Source organism: Stegodyphus dumicola, chromosome 5 (assembly GCF_044657685.1).
Source record: "Stegodyphus dumicola isolate Sdum_Otavi_A_Nest chromosome 5, ASM4465768v1".
NCBI classification, from domain to species: domain Eukaryota; kingdom Metazoa; phylum Arthropoda; class Arachnida; order Araneae; family Eresidae; genus Stegodyphus; species Stegodyphus dumicola.
Window position 1 is genome coordinate 44,888,995 of NC_140772.1, and position 23,334 is coordinate 44,912,328.

The 23,334-nt window shown below is 32.8% G+C and overlaps 1 protein-coding gene and 1 non-coding gene across 4 annotated transcripts in view; both read right to left on the reverse strand.

Annotated features, from left to right (window-relative positions):
* Nucleotides 1–11,144, reverse strand: part of LOC118189084 (multidrug resistance-associated protein 1-like) — a 160,443-nt gene extending 149,299 nt beyond the window's left edge. For 2 of the 3 annotated variants that reach the window (XM_035359632.2, XM_035359630.2), the window contains exons 1-2: nt 10,987–11,143; nt 1,130–1,315 (exon numbers count right to left, since the gene is read on the reverse strand). In XM_035359632.2, the coding sequence (XP_035215523.2) occupies nt 1,130–1,315; nt 10,987–11,028 (228 nt within the window). In that variant the 5' untranslated portion in view covers nt 11,029–11,143. Of the gene's footprint in view, nt 1–1,129; nt 1,316–10,986 lie in introns of all 3 variants that reach the window. The other variant, XM_085816621.1, reaches the window with a different exon arrangement.
* On the reverse strand, nt 4,742–4,823 carry TRNAS-GCU (transfer RNA serine (anticodon GCU)). The gene has a single exon. It is a non-coding gene; the product is annotated as a tRNA-Ser (tRNA).
* Nucleotides 11,145–23,334: the final 12,190 nt, after the last annotated feature.

Consider the following 23,334-nt stretch of genomic DNA (forward strand, 5'->3'; position numbering starts at 1 on the left):
GCACGATGATGAAAGTGTCTGAAAACGTGGTCGAGTTGCATTCACGTGCCTGCACCTTAATGATGGGGAACTCTTACAAAACTGTCTTGCTACGTGAATAAGATTATGTAAGGTTATATTTTGAGAAAGTTACCATTTTGTACACTGTCTGATTATCAATCATCAATACGTTAAAAATAGTTCCATTCTCTTCATTTTGAATAGATTGAATTCCAACATCTTTGTATGAATTAAAATAATACACAGACGGACAAATGTCAAAGATAATAAAGCAACAAGAATCAACTAAAGTTACATATATTTATTTACAAGACTACTAAAGCTGTTGAAGAAGGTGAGAAAATGACAAAGAAGCATGAGCTCACGCGATACCAATCGATAAAAAAATTCGAGAATGTTACAGCTGAGGAAAGTAATAAAGTCGCAGGGCTATTTATTGACAGAAAATGAAAACATCTATGAAGTAATTTTTTTTAAATCTGAAGGTAAAGCAGTATTAGAATTGGAATTGAAAAATTTAAGATTTTTTTTTAATGTGAAACGTCTCTAGAAGATTTAGTTCTCAAATGAAAAAATGTTTTTTGAATAATTATGGCTGCAGAGAAAAGAAAAATGTTATTTTCTGATCAGTAGTGTCGGGCAAGGAGTACTATATGCATCAATTTATATCTGGAATGGGACCTTTTTAAGTATGAAAATCCAAAACTTTTATTGGCAGAAGAAAAATGGCGCTACTGGCTTTGTTCCTTTCTTTAACTGGAAATTTCTCAGATTTTTTCTCTAGTGGTATCCTTGATTATACGCTTCTATTTCTTCATTTTCACAACTACAGCTGATGAAGAAGGCTCTAATTAACCTTCGAAACAAATTTTGCAAATTCATGCAACTTACTCTGATCCTTGTTACTTTCGTATCTTAAACAACACAATGGTTTTTAGAAAACTTACCTAAATGTTATTCAGCTCAACAAACCCTTAGAAGATTCATACAGTAATGCCTAATCATGTAATGTATGAATCTTCCTATGCGGAGCTGCGATCAGAGAAAAGAAAAGTTTAATAAAGCAAGAGGAACATCCTTGAAGATAAAATAGCTAGGGGGGGAGTTATAAAATAAATAAATTCCTTACTAGTTTGCAGACAGCAAGAACTGTCCAGGGACTTGGAGCAGACTTTGTGGCTTCTCTTCCCCTGTTCCAAATTATCTTGAAAAAACATGCCAACCAAAGGAAAAGACATGGCAAGAGGATCAGTACCAGATGTCTGAAGCAATTCGTCACTCGAGGCGTAGATGTGTTCCAAAAGGAATCCCAATCCTTAGCAAGGAAAAGATATAAATAATAATGATTACTTCATAGTTTTCTCAATGAATTACTAATTAAAGTTAATGGACATTACGTATAGTTTTCCATTTAGGAATGAACATAATCACCGGTAAAAAGGAGCTATTCTGACATAGTTATCAAATTTACCCATTTCTTTTAAAAATTACATAAAATAAGAGATCAAAATGATAATTTTAGCGAAATTTGTTAAACACGGGATGATGTTGATTTACGATTATGTAAAATAAACTGTGATTATGCATAATAAAATTTCCATAACATATAGCGCGTCTCAAAAATTTGGTCACGTTTTTAAGGGTCATTTACAATAAACAAATTGCCGTTGAGAAACAATCTGCCCACAAAAATTAACACAGTGGCAGTCTCTCCCACAGAGAGTGTGCATACAAATTACTGTTTAAATTTTCGTCAATAAATGAATCTGTTAGTGTCGCATTATAGGACTGTAAAAAAAGAATAATGCTACATTGATTTCTTTCGTTTGCATTTGTGAACTTATTACAGTACTGCTAACGCATCCGGCACCGTTTTTTAACCTTTTAACTGTCATGCCCGAGCACTGGTGTTCGAAAATGTCACGCCCGAGTATTTCTCGGGGTAATTTTTTTTTTTTTTTTTTTTTTTTTTTGAATGCATCGTATTGTCATACCCGAATATATATCGGGAGATGTTTATTTCGGCTACATTTGGTTTTTCCAATAAAAAAATTTGACAATTTGTGTACCCAAATCATCAAAATAACTTGACAGTTAAAGGGTTAAAGTATTTTAAATTAACCCGTTTTCGCGTCTTTAGCAGTAGAGTACCCTGTATCGATGAAAATTTGGGTTTAAAATGTATCTTATGAGGAAAAGAATCCGTTTCTCCGTACTAATTTTTTAGGTGTAAATCACACTCATATGTCGGTAAATTTGGATATTATTATTTATAGTCTACAAACTGAATCTGTTTTTAGAAAACTGAGGGAAAATATTTTATTCAACTATAATGTTAATAAAAATTGGAAATAATGTTAAGAAATACATGTTTAAAAAATGAAATAACAATATGAAAAAACTGGACTGGGGGTAATTGTATTACCTCTCTTATTTCCCTTAAAAAAATTGCAGAAAAGAAAAAGAATCATTAAAAACTGCAATCTGAAAACTTCAGATTACAATCATAAAGTTTCAAAAAGTTCAACAACGCTCAGAAAATAAATAAAATACATAAAAGCAATTTTTCCATTTCTGAGGAAGAAAGACTATGTCAGATCGCTCTCCAAAACGATTAATCGATATTGTCCCTCCCCCTTAATTTTGCCACGATTTGTTTCATTACAAATTAACTTCGTGCGAAAATGTGGGCATTTATTTCATAAAGAAAATATTTAATTATTCAAGACGTAGCTGTGCTTTCATTTCAATGGATCATTTGAGCACGAGATTTGTAACAATTATTTCGCTCAAGTGGAAGTACTTTCTATTTAGGAAAAACACAGAATCCACAAATCAGAAATATTAAACATTTCGAAGAAGTTTATTTTGTGGTTAAAAAAGAAAAAAATGTTAAAAGAATATTTGAAGTCATTCAAGATATTTCTGGTATTCTCTAGATCACTATGAACTTTTGATCGGCAAAGTAAAATGTTATCTGCTTTGATAACCAAATTACTCTGCTATCTCTTTCGTTCAACACGTTGCCGTGCTGATTTTTATACAGGACGAGAATTTGAATTCCCCCTTTTATTCCACCTTATTCTATTTTTATGCACAGATACATATAAGTAAATTTCAACAAACTTTCGCGAAAGGCAACGACAGAAAAATTGAATTTTTACCACCCGCAATAAAATTCACAACAATTAAAAAAAAGAGAGTTTTTTTTAAACTTTAATGTTAAATAACTGCAAATTATTATTTAAACTTCATCGCCTACAGTATTATGCATAAAGCACATGCGCATAACAGTTAAATTAAATTGAAATTCTACAAAAATATTTCAGTTATTTAAATTGAAGTTGTTCATTTATAATATTTAACAACATTATTGAAAACTGAATAATTAAATACAGTCAACTTTCCATTAACTGAGTCCTGTATAAAAAAAAAAAAATAAAAAAAAAAAAAAACTGATGTGTACATTACATGACTTCCTTGTACGGTATATTAAATTATACTCTTTTACATATTTATCATTTTTTACATGTTAACACGCACATAATATAGGTATTTTGTTAAAATATATACTTGTGTACTTGTGCATACAAGTAGTTTAAAGTTTTGTAAAGCAAATTCAAGTTCCTATTCTAAGTTATCGAAAGATAACCAAGATGTGCTTTTGGTTCGGAACTGTCACTAAACTATATCATTGCGTTTTACGGATTCTTGGATTTCGAATAATTGAAGAATCAAAACACAATTTATTCGCCGGTAAGCGGTATTATACAGGACAGTTCCAAAGATACATTCACACTCATCGGAAAACTACGACAAACACCAATACAGCCTTCAGGACATCACTGTGAAGACAGCTTCACGGCAAAGCACTAAAGTACAGCTCCCGAATCGGTCATTCGCTCTCAAGCTAATTTCTGAACTCAAGACATTACTTTCTCCCCGTACAGGTAAAGTATACATAGCTTTAACCTACCTTCGAGAACATTCCCGAAAAATTCGCTAAGAATGCGTTCTAAAATATTCTTGCTCCGCCTATGGCGTATCGCCAATTTAGTCGCCAAATGAGCAACTTCACGACAAATCTGGCAACCCTAACTCCGCTTTGCGAGAAAGCTATCTCACCTCAGCTGGGCATTTCGCAACAATATAAACTAATTTTACCCACCAGCAATGAATGTTTCTTATGCGCAAGTGCTTTTTGCTTTGTGTACGAAAGTGTCATTAAACCAATTGTTATCTCTAAAAAGCACAACAAACTTCTTCCGGTAGGATCTCGTAATTTAAAGAGGCGGAGAAATTGCCCTTGAGACAATATACCTTTGGTGAGAATATTTCACTGCACTTTTGCAGGTAGTCAGCTCCATAACCAATTTTTAAATCATTGTGTAAAGGTTTATTTCTAATACAGTAATGCGCTTAAGTAATTGCTCTAAGGATCTTATTTTGCACAATCTGAAGCCTTTTTAAAACGTCTTTGTGCAGCCCAGGCCGGAGACGCATAGCACATAATAGGCCGTTAACAACGATATTTCTATCACTGAAAAGAATTACGGGAATTTATAAGAGTTTTTCTCTCCACTTTTGTAAATCGGAACTTACTTCAAAAGTCATATAAAAAAATTTTAATTTCGAGTTTTAAAATACGAAACGCAATTAAACTTACATTGTAATGTTGTTAAAATTTACTTTTTAACTTGTTAAGTATAGATATCTTTCAAAAGAAAACGGAGTTAGTTCCCGACGAGGATGGGATTCGAACCCACGCGGGCAGAGCCCAATGGATTAGCAGTCCATCGCCTTAACCACTCGGCCACCTCGTCACGTTAGTAAACACATGTAATTTGAACTCTCCCAAAACCTAGCTCTTAATAGGCATTATTTGTGAAGTTCGTGTCTTGTTATTTTTATTATGCCTCGGCACTTCGAAAGGGGTGCATTCTTGGTCCTAGAAATGTCCGCAGCAAGTATCCTGAATCAAACAGAGCTTCAGATTTGAGAATGAAAAAAAACCTCCATAGGATTGTATAGTAATGTTCACGAAAACGCTATTAACTGACTGCTGGATAGTGCGGTGAAATTATCTCCCCCCCCTGAACTTAAGTTCAATTCTGTGCCCACTAGAATAAAATTGGACCTCCCTGTAAAAGGTAGGCTCAGATTTCTTCCCTTGTAACACTTGCAGTTGATCGGCAATAGCACAAGTTTTACCTAGAGCATACTTTTTATGCGTGTGTTCCGAGTAAACCTCCGATTTAAGTATAATAATATGTATTTAGTATATATACCTCCAGTGGAAAGTGTTTAAGACACTAGGGTACCTATGCTCGAGGTACTGACCCTTGTAGAACATTTAAAAATTTCGAATAATGGCATAAAAATAACCAAGATAAGATCTCGAACTCTTAATTTAAATTAAGTAGAAGAATTAAGCGAAGAACTTGATTTTAAATAAATAGATAATTATGCGAAGAATCTAATCTTAACGAGATTAAATTTGTAAGAAAAATGAAGATTACCTAACAAGTGCAGGCCCAGAAGCTGTCGAAGTGATGAGTAAGAATTGTATTCTTCTGTAAACTGTACAAAGTCCTTCATCATGTGATCAGTCCTTTTCAGCGAACTCGATTAGTTAAATTCCTACTATTAGCTCACATTCTCCCTATATCTTGTTCAAATTTTCCATCATTAGTAAAATACTTTTTATTCATCCACTTAAGTTCAAATATATGTTTTTAAACTTTTAGTGGATGACAGTTGATATTAATACCGTTTTTTTCACATATTAAAAATTATTTAAATTGTTATGGCCCTCTGACGCTAGGTTTACTTAACAGCGTTATATCTCATTCATTTTATAACTCAGAATGCACAAAAATTATAGCATTTGAAGAATTATCTGATCGTTGCCATATGCTCCATTCAAATACTATAATAAATCTAAAAATATGTATAAAATAAATTTTAAAAATTTAAAAAAAAAATAGTTTTTCACAGACGATTCAGCACCACTTAAGCGCCTAATGCGCATGCGCTACTCGTAAACATTCTCCTCTGTCCAAGACAGACTGACGACAATATTTGTTTCCAATACAAAATACTTATTTCCTCGAATTTCATTACAGATATATTTCTCATTCAATTAATTCGGTTCTCACTTCGCAACAAGGTACATAAAAACTCAAAATATTTTCATTAAAAATTGAAAGATATGGAAAACATAAAACACCAAATATAGTTAAAACAATTTTAAAAAATTTTACAATTAAAATTACAGTTTCTATCCAGAAACTAGTAATTCGGCCAGCAGGCAAGAAGGCAGATTTCTTGGTGCACAAAACTAAAAGTTTCATTTTGGTCCCACTCGGCATAAAACACGGAGAGTGCAGATAGAATTAATTCACTATTCTGCTAAGTTTCAACTGTAAACAAATATGACTGCCATAGTAAAAAAAAAAAAAAAAAAAAAAAAATTAGGCTTAGCCGCACTTAAACAACTTTTAAATTGTTGATATTTCTACATCTATTGTATGCAGATCAACTAAAAGCATAAAAACCTTAAAGAGAAGATACGAAGAACATAATTCAATCATTTTTAAAGCAAAAAATACACAATTTACCGATATATAAGAATAAAAAACCTGAGTTCGCTGAACCGAGTAACAGAGCGGTATTTATACATATATATGTTATGGCAGTTCTATATACAAAATTTCAACGTTTTGAGGCTACTGGTTTTTAAGTTATGCGAGATACATACGTACATACGTAACGTACAAACGCCACGAAAAAAATCTACTCTGAATCCATTTTAAATCAGTTTTATAATTCGTTTGGGGGAAAAGAGTCTTATAATATGTCATTACGTACAGATTATAGATGTCAGGCAAAAACATCGTTAAACTGCATTCGATAGTGGTCAAAATCGATATTTTCGTTTAAATATGGTAACCGGGAGCCCACCAGCGGCCGAGCGGTAAAGTCGCCGAACACTGGTAGTTCGGTTCGAGGTTCGAATCCCGCGAACGGGCTGGCTGCATGGGCGTTTTCGTGGTTTTCCCCATGTGTAACGTGTATACGAGCCAGTTTCCCTTAGAAAGTCCTCCACGAAGGCATCCCTCCCCTTAGGCAGATAGCCCTCGTGTGCTTTGCCATAATTAAATACACACATACACACACAAATATGGTGACCGGAATTTTTCGTGATTACAATACTTCCTTTACTTCGTACAAGGAAATAATAATCTATTTATTTAATTTTAATGCATTAAAATTAAGAATCGGATTATGTGTTTAATTTTATACGCATATTATACAATCATTTTTCAATCTTATCTCTATATTATACATATATTACTCTTTAGCATCAAAATTTGTACAAAGCTAAGAAAATGTCACTTTTGTAATAATTCCTAAGAAGGCATGTAATTATACTTAAAGTTTATGTTCGCAATTTTATTATTCGTCTCGACATTTTTTTTCTTTGGTTAAGTGAGTGACACTCGTTTTATGTTACGGTTTCTGAATTCTAGAAAAGGCATTCATAGGATTGACTATACACAGAATTGGTTAGCCCATAGTATCGACAAGGAATAGAATCGACATCGACGTATGCCCGACACTAGTCACCGGCTTAGGATCGAAACGATGTAAAAGAAATTTTCATAATGATGTAACAAAGAGTTAGAAAATTAATGCATATTTGTCACCTGCATTACAGTGTACATTATTTCATTACTTGCAGTATACATTAGTATACTAATACTGCGTAGGATCCACATAGGCAAAAGATCGACATTAGTATACGACCGATACAACGTAGGATCGATGCCGTCACAGTATCGACGCCGACATATAGTCGACATAAGCATAGCATAGAGAAAAGTTATAATTAACAAGAGGGAAAAAGTGTGATTCAAATATTATTTTTAGGGTACGTCTATTTTTAGGGTCGACATCAGCTTAGAATTGACAATGGCTAAGAATTCACACGGCGTAAACTCGAAATCGATTTTTCCAGTTCCTGTCTCGATCGTATTGTCGGTAGCTAAGCTGTCGATCATACTCAGCGTCGATCTTATACCACATACTCGAAAGCACTGAATGTAAAAGTTTTTCGTCATTTTTTCCACAAACACGAGTCAATTACCTTAGGAAAAAAATCCTCTCAGTGAGAATGATTGCGTAGAGATATTTTGCTTTAGATTATCTGCTTGAAGATTAGGAAAAATTCTTTCTTAGACCTTTGTTGTGGCTATGATTTATTTTACTTGTTTGACAGTAACATCAGATTAAGTCTACTGATTTTAGCGTGGCCAAGAGACAGTGACCGTTCTTGTTGTTGGCTTAAGTGGCTTAGGCCTTGGGCACATTATAAGTGAGAGCACGAATGCCAGCTCCGCCTCAGTTTTGAAGGAAAATCTCTTGGAAGACGGATCCAAAAGTCTCCTGTTCCCTTTTACTCTGCCATCAACTTCTAGAAAGGACTTTCGTTTCGACGATATTTTAAGTGCTAACATGCCGTAAAGATATACATTTATAAACATGTATGCTTTCTCCGAGATTTGAATCCACGGTTATGCCAGCCGGTTCCTCTACCACCATGCCACAACAGGGCGACATTTTATGTTTTAAAAGTTCCATAATAGATAATTTTATGTTGCGAACAGATATAATTTGTTTTAAAATTGGATAAAATTCAATACTAGATTGGTAGTAATTTTGTGGGAAAGACTCCATTCCGAGAATTACTGACGTAAGGCTATTCTCTACATAAGACAAAAGCATTCTAGGAAACTGTAACATTATTAAAAAATTTCAAGAAAAGCTAAAACTTTTTCCTTAAACGACACGAAGAGCAGAAAAGAAAATCCTTAAAAAGTTATACATTTAATTAAATTTACATTTAATTAAAAGTTATACATTTAATCCTTCTGTGGGAATTTAATCCTTAAGAAATTACATATCGCTGAAATGCATTTCTTTTGTTTTCAGTTCTGATATATACCAAGCATGGCTAAACCATAGCTATTTGATCCCTTAAATGCGGCTCGTGTTCAAAACAAACAGTAGTTTTATTTTTGAAATATATTTCAAAACCGAATTCGTAATTTAACCTTTTAAATTGCATCATGTGCATTATAGTTTTGAAAGAGTTTTAAACTGAGCACCTTGCACTAATTATCAAAATAAGAAACCAAAATGTTTTCTTTCTGGTACTCTACCATAACGATGCTGTTTCAAGAACATGCACATCAAATCTTAATGAAAGGAATGAATGAATTATTACTCTACTGGAATAACACATATTTGATATCAAGGATTCATCAAACGAATTAAGTAATTGAATTATTTAGGTCTATGTTTGATCTGTGTATGCTAATTTTCACGTTTCGCAAGGAGGAAACCTAGTTTATCACACTTGTGCAAAAAAGTCGGTCAGACTGACAACGTCTTTTAAAATAACTTTCAAATATTGAATTAGTTTCTCCTGAACATGCGCTATTTCGTCTTATTTGTTTTATTCTTCGCAGATAAGTAAGCTTGGGTTAAAATAAAGAATAGCTGCTGGCTCTATTTCAAATTAATAAATTGTTCTTCATCCAATATTTTTTAATTAGTATAAAATTCATTATTTTGTCTTTCGTTTCCAATTTATCCCTATTAAAATCAATTTACAATTATAATCAGAATTTTTTCGTAAACCGGAAATTCTTCTCTGATTTAAGGAATTTTCGGAAATTTTCTTATACCGGATAAATAAATTCGGGATAAGTAAATTTCCGGATAAATAAATTCGGGATAAATAATAATTCCGGATTACTAAATTTCTTACACCTGATAAATAAATTTTCTTGTACCGGATAAATAAATTCCGGAAATTTTCTTAAATCGGAAATATTTTAAGAATTTTTGAAAACGCTTAATCTTTTTATCTCCGAAGAAAGAATTTTCAATATATTATTTTTAGGGTAACTACAATATATACAATATATACAAAAGTATGTCATACATGTAATCTATCAATATTACATACAAATTTTTTTAAATTTCTGTAATTTTAGAGCATTCTTTTCTGAATGTAGCGTAAGATCGAAAAGAATTGTCTATATATACTCTTAAATTAAGAATAAAAAACAAATAATAAAAAAAAGAATCTGAAAGGTTTCAGATTTTAAATTACATCCAAAGGGGCGTTTTTTTAACGTTTTGTGTGTTACCTTTGTTTATTAAATATCATGTTCTCCTTACTTAAACCATAAATTTCAGTTCAATAGCAATGTCGCAAAATAATTTTAAAATGAGCCTAATCATTAGAATTCCCGATACACAATTCCGCGTGCTGGAGATAAAAAGTTTTTTTTTTTTTTTTTTTTTCCCTCTTTTCACGGTAGAGTGTTGCCATTGCTCGCTTTCAAATCGTTGAGTTTGTTATTCAAAAATTCGCTAAAGCTTTACAAAATATGAAATCGATAATAAAACAAATTCCAAATTTCAAATTTGGGCTTACACATGCCCATATTCGCAGTAGGATTACATCATTCAAAATTCGATGGTTCTATGTACCGTTGTTTTATCACAATGCGAGAAATATACATACATTTATGCAGATTTTTCATTATTTAATTTCTTCAAATATAATATAATGCAGGACATTTGGTGGCAACAGTTTGAAAAGTGAAACGGACATTTATAGTGATTCAACGCAAAATCGCAAAACGAAATCAATAGTCCTTCAGGGGCAAAGCCCCTTTGGACTAAAAATCCTTGTTACTTATTTCAAACACTTCTAACTATTCAAAAATTATTTTGTTCCCTTTAAGAAAATATCAAAATACGTTTGTAGCGCTAGGAAAATCTAGTTGAGACTCTTAAATATTCCTACAGTTTTTAATGCTGCTGTGCTAACTCCTAATAAAATTTTGGTTGCACGTGTTAAATTTTGATAAAAGTAAACTCAAAAGAAATTTTTTATACTTGACGTACCCAAAACAATGACTCGCATAAAACTCTCGTTGGTGCATCCATTTCCTTTGTCTTGGATCCCAGGTAGAAAAAATATATAAGTTACAACATTAAACTACTCGTAGCTGCAGGACGTACATGATTTCTTCTCGACTGAGACTTGTTTCTTCCGAGGAATAACAAGCTGCTGCTAACCTTTGATACCGAAAAAGAGATAAAAACAAAACGTAAGAAGTTTATTTGTCATTTTCTTTCTTCCCTCCCTTTTTCCGAAGAAAGAACCTTCTCGGCGGGTCTTTTGAGTACGACTTTATCATTAGTAATCTCGCTCAATGCAGATATTTAAGTGATAGGATGATGTTTCGTAATTGTTTGCCTTTTAGAGGAGAGTTCATTGTGTGACAGTAGAATAAAAGCAATTCAGACGGTCTCAAATGGGCCTCTTTGTTTATTTGAAATTTTTGGAATGAGGGTTTTTATATACCTGCTTGGGAAAGCATATGTGAGCATCAGTCTTCAAAATTTATTTCTGTATTTTAATGTAAATATAAATTTTAACAAACTTGTATATACGTAAAAAAGCAAATTTAAAGTTAAAATAATTAAAAAATGTGCAAACATATAAAAGATTTAATTTTCGAACTAATCTACAATATAATTTAAATTCAGATAGCATAAGTAAATCAAGTGCAAAACCAAACCATGAAAATAAATTCACCAATTTAGCAAATTAAAATATTTTTTAAAAATGCATAAGTGAATGACTGTTGAGCAGGCAGGAGACAGACATATCAAGGGCAAGTTGCCTCCAAATCTAACTCTTCAATCATTCAATTCGTGTTTCGTCATTCATGCAGGCAAGGGTAAAAGTCAAAACCAAAAGTAAATACATTGTGAAGAATGTCCTAAAAGAAATACCAATAAAGTGGTAGAGAAATTAGCAATTAAAAATTAAAGTTCTAAAAGGAAAATACCAATAATGAAGTATTTTGAGAAAAAAGTAATGTAAAATCTAGTATTAAATTAAAATTTTTTTTAAAAAATTTCAAAAAATTAAAAATTTTTTAGAAAAATTAATTTAGAAACCAATACATTTTAGAAACCCTTGTCTACAGAAACCTCCCCGACACGAATATGCATATCAATCAAAAAGAAACTAAAAGGAACTAGGCATAATCTATATAAACCAATAAGAAACTAAAAAGAAAATTCATAATTTATAAAAAAAATATATATATATATATATACATAAAAATATAATTACATATCGAGAAAATACTACATAACAAATACTTAAAAAATACTTAAAAGCAAGTAAATAGTAAGTTTTAATTCTAACTTACCTACCATATTAGCGTTGGGGTCTGCAAAAGTATTTCCTAAGTGATGTAAGTGTGTTCTGCAAATTATATAGATGGCGCTAATGTAAGTAAAGTTGAGTGCCAAACTGCTAGGCATTTCAATTACTACACTGAATGACAGTTTGGATAAATATATATATATATATATATAAAGAGTTTACGCTGCCATAACGAAGGGACCTGGTTCAAACCCCGGAGAAGGCAAGAATGTTTTTAAATGTATAGTGTCTATACGGCGTGGGGGCGCTATAAATATGCAGCGAGCCGAAAGTCCCCTCGAGAGGTTGGTGGTAGGGGAAAAGGGGTGGGAGACCCGTCTTCCGGAGTTGCTCTACATCAAGACTGGCGGAACTGAGCAAAGTCATACTGTCACCTGTATGGTGCTCAGGGCTCTTGGCAAAGACAGTGGCAATCTTGCACTCTTTGCCACGATGAATTTCGTGGGCTTGTTCTGATGTTACTGTCAGACAAATGAGATAAGTTACAGCAACTGAGCAACAGAGTTTACGGATTCCTAAGCCTATTCAGTCATCGGTAATGCCGTAAATTTGCCAGTTAAAACTGATCTACCAACAACTTAACAGTACTTTTCCTTTTCGAAAATTTCATTGAAAATAATAATAATAATAAGTAAATAATGCTGTATTCAAACTTAGCAAGAACTACTAAAAAAAGTATTAAGATAAATTATATTCTACGCATATATAAAACTAGAAAGCCTGGCGGTCATACGAAATGGCCGCTATTCTAGATATTATAAATTGTGATTAAAATGATTTGTGCAAAGGTGTCTGCTAATTCAAACTGAATTACCCAAGACAGGCGGCGAGCACGCCCCTTTGCTTAGTGCCCCACGGGGTTTCCCCCTTCTACTTGCTTTATTGCTTAAAGTAGAGTGCAATGAAGGAAACCACTGGCGGTACATTTCTTAAGAGCCACCGCTAGCTCAATAAATAAAAGTAATTTAAATAATAAAATGTCAATTCACATATCAAAGATCTCTTTGTACACAACATTTCTTGTGTAGATCTTTCCATCATTTTTAAGCTCGCCTTGCAGAGGACAATCCATTATTTTTAATTTTACATCCGTTCTTTTAGGATTTCTTGAACAGGCAACATAAAGTTGACCGTGTCCATATGCAGGCTCAGGTAAAAAAATGCCAACACGCTTAAGCGTTTGGCCCTGAGACTTATTGGTGGTCATAGCAAAGGCAAGTTTTACAGGAATTTGTCTACGTCTCAATTGAAACGGCAACCCTGTTGCGTGACAACTTCACCCCATTGGCTAGTACAGTTACGCAAGCAACCAATAAACTATCGGCGACAAACAGACACTTAAGCCGCATATAATAAAGATATTTATTTATTTCATTTTACTTGTTTTTTCATCGTTGCCGGTTTTTGCTGGTTGCATATTTCCGAATTCTATTATATATAGATGTTAAATTTATTTATTAAATGTTAAATGCACGTGCTCTTGTATTTTTAATTTTTCTGGCTTAGCTTTCTCATAATATTCGTCACGCGCTACTCTGCACGAGGAATAAAACAATTTACAGTTAAGCAAGCAACCAATAAACTATCGGCGACATACACTTAAGCCGCATATATATAAGATGTTGTAGCAGATATATAGGGTGATTCAAAACTAGGGAAACAAACATCTAGGAAGAGAAAAGTGCACCTCGACGAGTCGAAATCACACAGCATCGCAGGGTAGGGAAAGCAATCCTAACTAGATAAGGGGCTGCCACAGGAAAACCATCGACAGCCCCCCGCAAAGGCATTAGGATGGGAAGTATGAATACATCGTAATGGCTATTTAAAGACAATAAAAATAAGTCCGTACTCTCCTGATGATGAAGGCCACTCACATTTCGTAAAATGGAGTAAGGCATGCGGACATTTTGAAATGACGCATTTTCTTGGCAACCGGGGACGTTGACGGATGCCCGGTGTATTTCAAAACGTCGGAGATTCCATGCAATGCCCATGTTACGAAACTTTGAGCAACTTCGTTAACAACTGCCCTGATGCAATGTATGCTGTATGTAACAAAATTACAATTAACATTTCTTTATCTTCAACTAAGTTTCGTTCGAATTTTGAAACGAAACGCTCTGCTTATGAAAAAACAACTATACATTTCTTTCAGACACAATCTAATGCCCTGGAAAAATTTCAACTCTAAACGATAAACATTACTAAAATCAAAAACGAAATGACAGCAGATGCATTCCATCGCGTCAAATACTGCATTTCAGGCAATGATGAAGTTATTACAGAAATATTTTACCCAAAATTTTTATGTCTGAAATGTTCTATTTGATAACCCTTATTCTTCATTACACCGAAATTTCCAAAACAATAAAACTTCTTATAGCATCGGAAGAAGTACTTTATCCCATTCCTCTTGAACAGCTTTCCAGAGTCCAAGGCCAATAGGTCGAAGTTTAGACAATCCGCTTTCTAAAAGTCCAAAAGCACAAAAATCCATGGGTAATACATCGAGAGATTTATAAAGAATATAAGTGAAGATTACGGCCTTGATACCCGTTTCTTATTCCATTTTTACCAGGAAATGAATACTAGATAAGGTGTGGCTACTTGTTCTGTCTTGATGCAGTTCTACTTACTGATGGCACTGCAGGGAAAGAGATGGTGCATCATATTTGAAAATTGGGTACAAAATATGTTCCTGATAATATGTGGATTTGCTGACAATATTTCTCTCCACTCTCTTTATTTTTAATTTGCCGTTATATGAAAAACCAGCGGCAACTATAAATCTCTTTGAAAAACTTTCTTCAGAATCTTTGAATCATGATTTTTTCTCTTTTATGAAAATAAATATAGATCTCTTTTTATCTCAGTCGTTTTAATACACCCAAGATTCATCTAATGAGACAACGTTTTTCCATTTTTTGTCCGGATAAATGTTTCTCATAAAGAATTCTGCTTTCGGCGATATGTCGTAGAGAAAGATGATGCACCTTATGTTATTTCGGCTTTTTAAGATTCAAAACAGCATTAATCACTTTATTTATAATTGACATTGAGCATTTTAATGATTTTGCAACTGCACTTTGATTTGGCGTATTTTTTTTAACCTTAAAGTTCTTACTTTTGCAACATTCGAAACATTTCGTATTTTCCTCGGATACGTATTTGGAATAATTTTTTCACTAAAAGCCAAACTTTGATGGGTTTTTCCCCCTCTCTTGTTGACAATATTAGCTATTGTAGCTTTAGATATCGAAAAACCATGGCTTTCACAGCGTATTTTATAAGTAGATACTAAAAACGTTCTTCGCAAAGAGCACAAACATAGCTTTCTATCCATTGCTTCTTTCTCTAAAAGCGCCATTTTGCATGAAAACAAAACTTTCAGGTAGCAGACGATAATTTATACTAATGCAACAAAGTATAGTTGCAGTTAAAAAAATTCCCAAAGCAGACGATTTTTTTTATAGCAAAGCAAAACTGTCTAAAAAAGTGTGCGGACAATCTCTGTATAATTAGACAAACACTTATTAAGCCTTATGTGAAAGAAATGGTATCCTGCAAGTTCAATGAAAAGAGTCTGCTAAAAAAACAGATTTGATAAAATTATTCAATAACATTGTCTCGCGCCGCATTTCCGATCTTTCTACCGATATGTTTACGGAGCTAATTAATTGACTTTACAATAAATTTATTTTACAAACGGATGCATCAACATATATCGCATGTATGTCTGTGCTCATGCGTAGCACTGAACGGAACTTACACGTTTGAGAATATACCTCCGAAAAGAATAGCTGAAGGAGTTATATAAAGCTGCATGAATAGTTATGTTTGTAAAAGGTAATGTGACTGTAAAAAGGATATCAGTGTTTGTATAAATGGGTACACAAGCAAAGTGGGCAGATGATTTTGGAAGTTACTACAAACACAACAAAAGTTATTGTGTTTTGCATAAAGTGATATTAGAAACCAAGCAAAAAAATGATATAAATTCTCTCTCCCGCTTTATACTCCCGCTTTTATATTATATATTTCCAATACAGTTTTATAAATAACCCATGGAAGATGAAATAATCAACTATCTAAAATCTCTACCAGCTAAAAACCAGACTATTCAAAATTTTATGCAATTTAAATGGGCATCTAACATACACTTTTATTGCACACTGAAGAAAGCCTGCTATCTAGAGAAAAACTATTGCAGAAATTGTTTGAACTACGTGGGGAGTTATAGCTTTTTTTTTTTTTTTTCGTTTTGTTAAAAAATTTTGGACAAGATGTCATCGAATATTTAATTCCTACATGATGAATGAGTGTTGCTTATTTAGCATATATTCTTATTAAATGTAGCAAAATAAATTTATCTCTGCAAGGAAAAAACATTTCCATTTTTAAGGAACGGATAAAATTGCGTCTTTCAAATGAAAGTTGATATTGTTACGGATTTAATATTTGAATAGTTAATGTTAGTAAAATTATAAATAAAATTGTTTTATTCCCCGCGCAATGCAGCGCGTGATGAATATTAAAGGAAAGCTAAGCCGGAAAATTCAAAATACAAGAGGGCGTGCATTTAATATTTAATAAATAAATATCTCTTTTTGATTTCGGAAAAGTTCCAGAAAATTCTCGCGCGCTATTTAAAATCTTATAAAAGGAGTAAAACCTCTCAGTTCGTTGTTATTTTAGTTAGTTTGTTGTTTTAAGTGTTTGTTTAGAAAACGGCTCTTGTTGACTGTAGCGAATTCGCGGATTAGCTTTCTTTAGCTATTTTGAATTAAGTTCTCTTGAACGTTTGAGTAGTTAGAAGATAACTACTGTGAGATATTGTAATACTGCACGAATATCTGAGGAAATTTAAGCATTTTTGTTGTAATAGTAATAAATTTTGTTCATTTGTTTATCGGACTTGTGCATTCATTTCATAACGAACCCGTACGCACGCAACAATATTATGGATTCTATCATTCAAAGAGAATAAATATCACTGTTTTCCAACCTTTGTAGAGTCATTATGATATTTTGAAGCAGGATTAGAATATTTTGTTTTCCAACCTTTGTAGAGTCATTATGATATCTCATTTAGATATTATGAGCAGGATTAGAATATTTTGAAACATGAAATACGAGGAGTGCTCTCGCCGAGATTCGAACCCTGGACCTCTCGAATACGCTTCGAGCATGCTTCTAAGGCATGCAGAAAGGACGGAGAAGATACCTTATACCTTAAATGGCCTTTTAAAGCTCTTTAAATGAAGAATGTTTAAAAATAGACAGCAAAGTTTACAATTAGATGTTAACAATACTTGAGCGGACTTTCCAATCAAATGTTGGTCAATATTTCTTTCCGTGTCAGGAATACAGTTCTTGAATTCGAAGTCCTTGTACGACGACAGCAAAGCAGACAATGCGCACAGCTGATTTCAAAAAATTAATTGATTTGGCAACTGAGTCCGACATGAAACAAATATTTAAAGAATTACCCTTAAAAACAATTTGGATATGTTTACAGGAGAATATTCGAATTTATCAAAAGGACTATTAAAATTTTACTTCCTTTTGTCTCAGCGTATTTGTACGAGGTAGGTTTTTCACATTACTCTCTCTAACAAAATCCAAATACAGAAATCGATTTGATGCTGCATCTGAGATAAAAATTCGTATTTCGAACACTGTCTGACATTCAAAGAATCTGTCATTTGAAGACTCAAACACATCGAAAATATTAAAAATTATAAAGACGTAAAAATTTTTTTATTTTTTATGTATTATTTATTTATTTCATTTAATTGCTTTTATGCGCAATTTTATTTTATTTATTTATTTATTTGTAAAAGTAGAAATTTAAAACTATTTTTATATGTGGAACATAAAATTTGGAATAAATGTTTGCTTTGTTTATATAATATATCTGAGGGAAAATGCCCATGTAACTGTAATATTAACCGTGTGACGTGACTTTCACGCGCCATCTAGATGGGCGGGCAGACGAAGCGTTAACGATGACGAATGAAGAAGACGAGTGATGTAACATTGTTCTTTTTTATTTTCTTTTGATTTTAATTTATGTAAATAAATTGTAGCTTAGTAATAACTCAATGCGTTTTGGTGATGATTATTACTGATTTTTTCCTATATAAATGTTGGTAATTATGTAGGAAATAGCCATGAAACTGTAACTGCAATTGTATGACGTAACTTCCAAGCGCGAATTAGATGAGCGCGCAAAAGAGACGTTAACGATGACGAATGAAGACGCATGATGTAACATTATTTCCTCTTTTCATTTTAATTTATGTAAATAAATGGTGTTTAGTAATAACTCGATGAGTTTCAATGATTACTATTAGTGATGTTTTTCCTACACTGTGTTATCATTTATTGTAACTAAAAAACCAGTTTTATTCATGTGGTCCCTAAAAAACTTTGAACTTAAAAAGCGTTCTACTGCGAGAAAAGTTTGAACACTGCTCTAGTAAACTGCTCTAGTACACTGCTCTAGTTACTAGAATTACTAGAGCAGTTAACACTGCTCTAGTAATTCTTTTACCTTTAAATGAAATGCAACGAAAAATGTGCATAATTTACTAGGCCTTACAAGGAAGTCTTTGTGGTATCCACATCAGATTTTTTTCAGAAAAATAGAACCGATTTGTTCGTGACGAGGGATGTTCATAATATGAGGCTCCACTGTATTAAACTGGAGTTTAATTTATAAAAGGAAGTATATTTTGTGCTTTTCTTTTGTTTTTCAAAGAACTGCCTCTGTTTTTCCTTTGTATGTTATTCTTGCTATTTACGGTTTTATCTGCTCTTTTTTATCATTTTAAATATTTTATATTAAATTTTTCAATTGATTAAAAAATAGCCTTTGTCGAAGACAGCTTTTTACGTATTAGCATTTTGTAGTCTCATTTTCTTTACTTTCCACATTAGTTTTCCTCTCTTTAGATTTATTTAAATGAATAAAAGTCAAATGAAGGTTTTAATAAAAATTTTGATGTGTTTTATTCTAAAATAATTTATTACTTGTACTGGTTTTCATGCCTAGAAACAATCATCTAGTTTTTCATATGAACTATGAAATTTTGCGCTATAAGATTTCAAGGAGCCGTGTTAAGAAAAATAAAAATAAAATAAAATCTGAAAGCTTTCAGATTTTACATTACAGGCGTCTTTTTAACGTTTTGTGTGCTATCTTTATTAATTAAATATCACGTTTTTCGCACTTAAACCATAAAATTCAGTTCAACAGCAATATCGCAAAATAATTTTAAAATGAGCATATCTTCAGAATTTGCGAAACCCAGTTTCGCGCGCTGGAGATTCCCCACCCCCTCGTACAGTGCTGCCCTTGTTCGCTTTGAAATCGTTGAGTTTGTTTATCAAATATCCTTTAATGTCGGACAAAATATGAAATAGATAATAAAACCAATTCCAAATTAGGGCTTTCAGATGCCCATATTAGGTGGAAGATTACGTTATTCAAAATTGGATGGCTCTAGGTACCGTTATTTTATCACAATGCGAGAAACATACATACATTTATGCAGATTCTTCATTATTTAATTTCTCTAAACATAACGCGGGACGATAATATTCGGTGGCAACAATTTCAAAAGTGCAACGGACATTTAAAGTTTTCGACGTAAAATGCGAAAACGACGAAATTAATACTAACGCTCTTCAAGCTAAAAGAAAAGAGAGGAAGTTTTAGCCGCATGGGGTTTTCTGGAAGCTATGTTAAAAACGAGATACTGTTTTAATCAGGTTAAATTTTGTTTGTATTTCCCTTAGTATTTTCATTACCTATCTGGCTACTTATTTAAAGAATACAGAGAATAGAAAATAAAGAATTCCTCTGAATGGTATGAGTGTCGTTCAAAAACTTGTTGATAAGACACGCGCCAGAGGCACTTCCTTCTGCTAGGGTTTTTAGTAAAGTCCCTTCTTTCGTGTGCGATCTACAGCTTTGCATGACCTTTACACGCCCTTTAGATAGCGCAGGCTTTTCAAAGGTGAATTGTAATGGGATGTCGGCATGAATTTCTACTTTCCCTGACGATTATTGTGGCGCCCGAGCACAAAAAACGAAAGTGAAGTCTGACACTGGGAGATTCTTTTCCCCTCTCTTCTCCCCAGAAAGGCAAGTTGATTGAGCATGTCTAAGCCCCGCCTCCACGGGGTTCAAAAATATCTGTAGTATTCTCACTTTCGAACAAAAATGTTATGTTGAACTTACTCGACAAATTAAGAATTTCAGTAACTGCTAATGGGCGCGACTGGAAAGACTGGAGGTATGCTCCCGCAGGTCTTTCGGTTATTTAACACTCCATTCCCTTACATCGTGGGCTAAATAAGACCCCTTTGCCTAACCTCAATTTCGTACGCTATTAATCATTCAAGAATAGCCAACCACAAGTCTTGTCAACAAACTGTAGCACGTGCAGTTCAGCCTATAATTTTGCGTCTGCCGGACAAGTTCTTTTCAAAAGCATGGGAGAAAATAACGTTAAACGTTCACGTAATACAGTTGGAACTCGAGAAGAACTCACTCTTGAAAGTTATTAAAAAGAGATTTCTAAATATTTTTAATTTATTGCTTTGAACTAAGCTGTAAAAACTGTATTTCGGTAAAAACCGTTCTAGTTAATGAAATATGTCACTTAAAGCATTTCCTAATTTTGCCTTGTTAACAGTTTGGGATAATGCTTTTAAACTTTTAACATTCATTTATTATAGTTGACAAAATCATTTCTCATATAATATATATGCTGCAAGGAAAAAAATTACGCAGAAAAATACGTACGTTTCGGTCGAACCATTTTAAAAATACGTCGCTCAAAATGTGCAGTACCGCTCAAAGACATGGACCTTACAAGAAATAGACTAACACAAACGGGTTTTCTCCCTCGTCTGAGGCGTTGCCGGCTGTCACCTTGATCACATCCGGAGGAGTAGGGACGACTTGCAGAAATTTAACATTGGTTGCCTATTGCAGCGTATGTAATTGTCAAGAAAAAACTGGTTGTAGCGCCTCATTTCACAAATTAGAATTTCTCCATACTTTTATTTTTGAAATTGAGATTGATTTTTAAAAATTTAGCATATTTATCAAGCATAATTAACATTCCAAATAATTATAAAGCTATTGCATGCTTTCAAGACTGGATATTTTTTTAGCTTTTCCTATGCTGTAAGGAAATTTGTAACTACTTCTTTTAGAAAATAATATTTTAAATCTGAACTAATAGAAAATTTCAAACAAGCAATTTTCTCTTGCAATTTTTGTGCTTTTTATTGGTGTAAATAAGTAAAAAATACTGAAATATTTAAAAACGAATTTTTGAAAGTTTTGTTTAAAATTCTAAATTGTGCTGCTTTTTTAAAATTACAGATGAGTATTATAGCACAATTTCTATAAAGAAATTTAATTTCAATTATATTTCATATTACATCATAGTGATAAACACTTTTGACTCCTTAAAAATTTTGGTACATTTAATTCTAATATTAAAATTGTATTTAACCGTAATAATTAATTTTGCTTGTATTTTATAGTGATTATTTTTTAAAAAATTTATTTTAGTTCTGCATAAGATTTATTTTTATTTACTGTTAATTTAATTTATTAGCCCAAAGGGGCGATAGCCTAGAAAGGCTGTTAGTTTCGAAGCGGCATTTTGCGCTGTTTTAGTATAAATGTCCGTGTCTCCTTGCAAATTGTTGTTACCAAATATTATCGCCCTGTATTATATTTAAAGAAATTAAATAATGAAGAATCTGCATGAAGACATGTATGTTTCTCGCACTGTGACAAAAACGACAGTATCTAGAGCCATCAAATTTTGAATATGTAATCCTCCACTCGTGTATGTGTGTGTATTTAATTATGGCAAAGCACACTAGGGCTATCTGCCTAAGAGGAGGGATGCCTTTCGTGGAGGACTTTCTAAGGGAAACTGGCTCGTATACACGTTACACATGGGGAAAACCACGAAAACACCCATGCAGCCAGCTCGTTCGCGGGATTCGAACCTCGGACCGAACTACCAGTGTTCAGCGACTTTACCGCTCGGCCGCTGGTGGGCAATCCTCCACTCGAACATGGGCATCTGGACGGCTGAATTTCGAATTTGTTTTAATCTATTTCATATTTTGTAAAACTTTAACGAATTTTTGATTAACAAACTCAACGAGTTCAGAGGGAGCACTGTACGGAAAATAACAGTTTTATCTCCAGTGCGGAAATTCTAAATATATGCTGTTTTCAAATGTATGTGGTTTACGGACGAAGAACATGATATTCAATAAATATTGGTAACACACAAAACTTTAAAAAAGAGTGCTTCTAGATTTTATTTTATCTTTTTTTTTTTCCCTTCATTATGCTCAGAAAATTTTATGCTCCGAATTTTATGAATTATTAAAATAACAAATTCACTTTATTGTTAATAATTTAATGATCATATAATCAAAAAATATGATCGTTTTGTAACGTTATTATAGTTTGGAAAATCACTGGCTGAAAATGTTCACTAAATTTTAAAAAAATTATCAGATCTTGTTTAATTTTACCTTATTTATTTCAAAGCATCAATCCTATTTAATTTTACTTTATTTTTACGCAAAATTAAGTTCATAAATTTTGTGCTTAGAGTTTTGACCGTTTTACCAAAGTAAAGATATTTGTACAAGAATTACGCGTGAAAAAAATGCGCAGAAAGCTGTAAAAAGTGCTTTAATGAGATATATTAAATCCTATTTGGAAAAAACTGTGGCTTTCATAATCTCATCACTATACTACGTATCACATTTAATAATTAAAATGAGTTATGTAATACAGACGCCATAGGTTTCAGTGTTAAAGTAAACCAGATTGTCCCTACTCTTTCTTCCGACATGCCGGTGACGCGCTCCCCACCCACTGGGTTAGTCTATCTCTTATAAGGTCCATTATCAAAGATACATGACGAAATATCGTCAGCTACAAAATATAA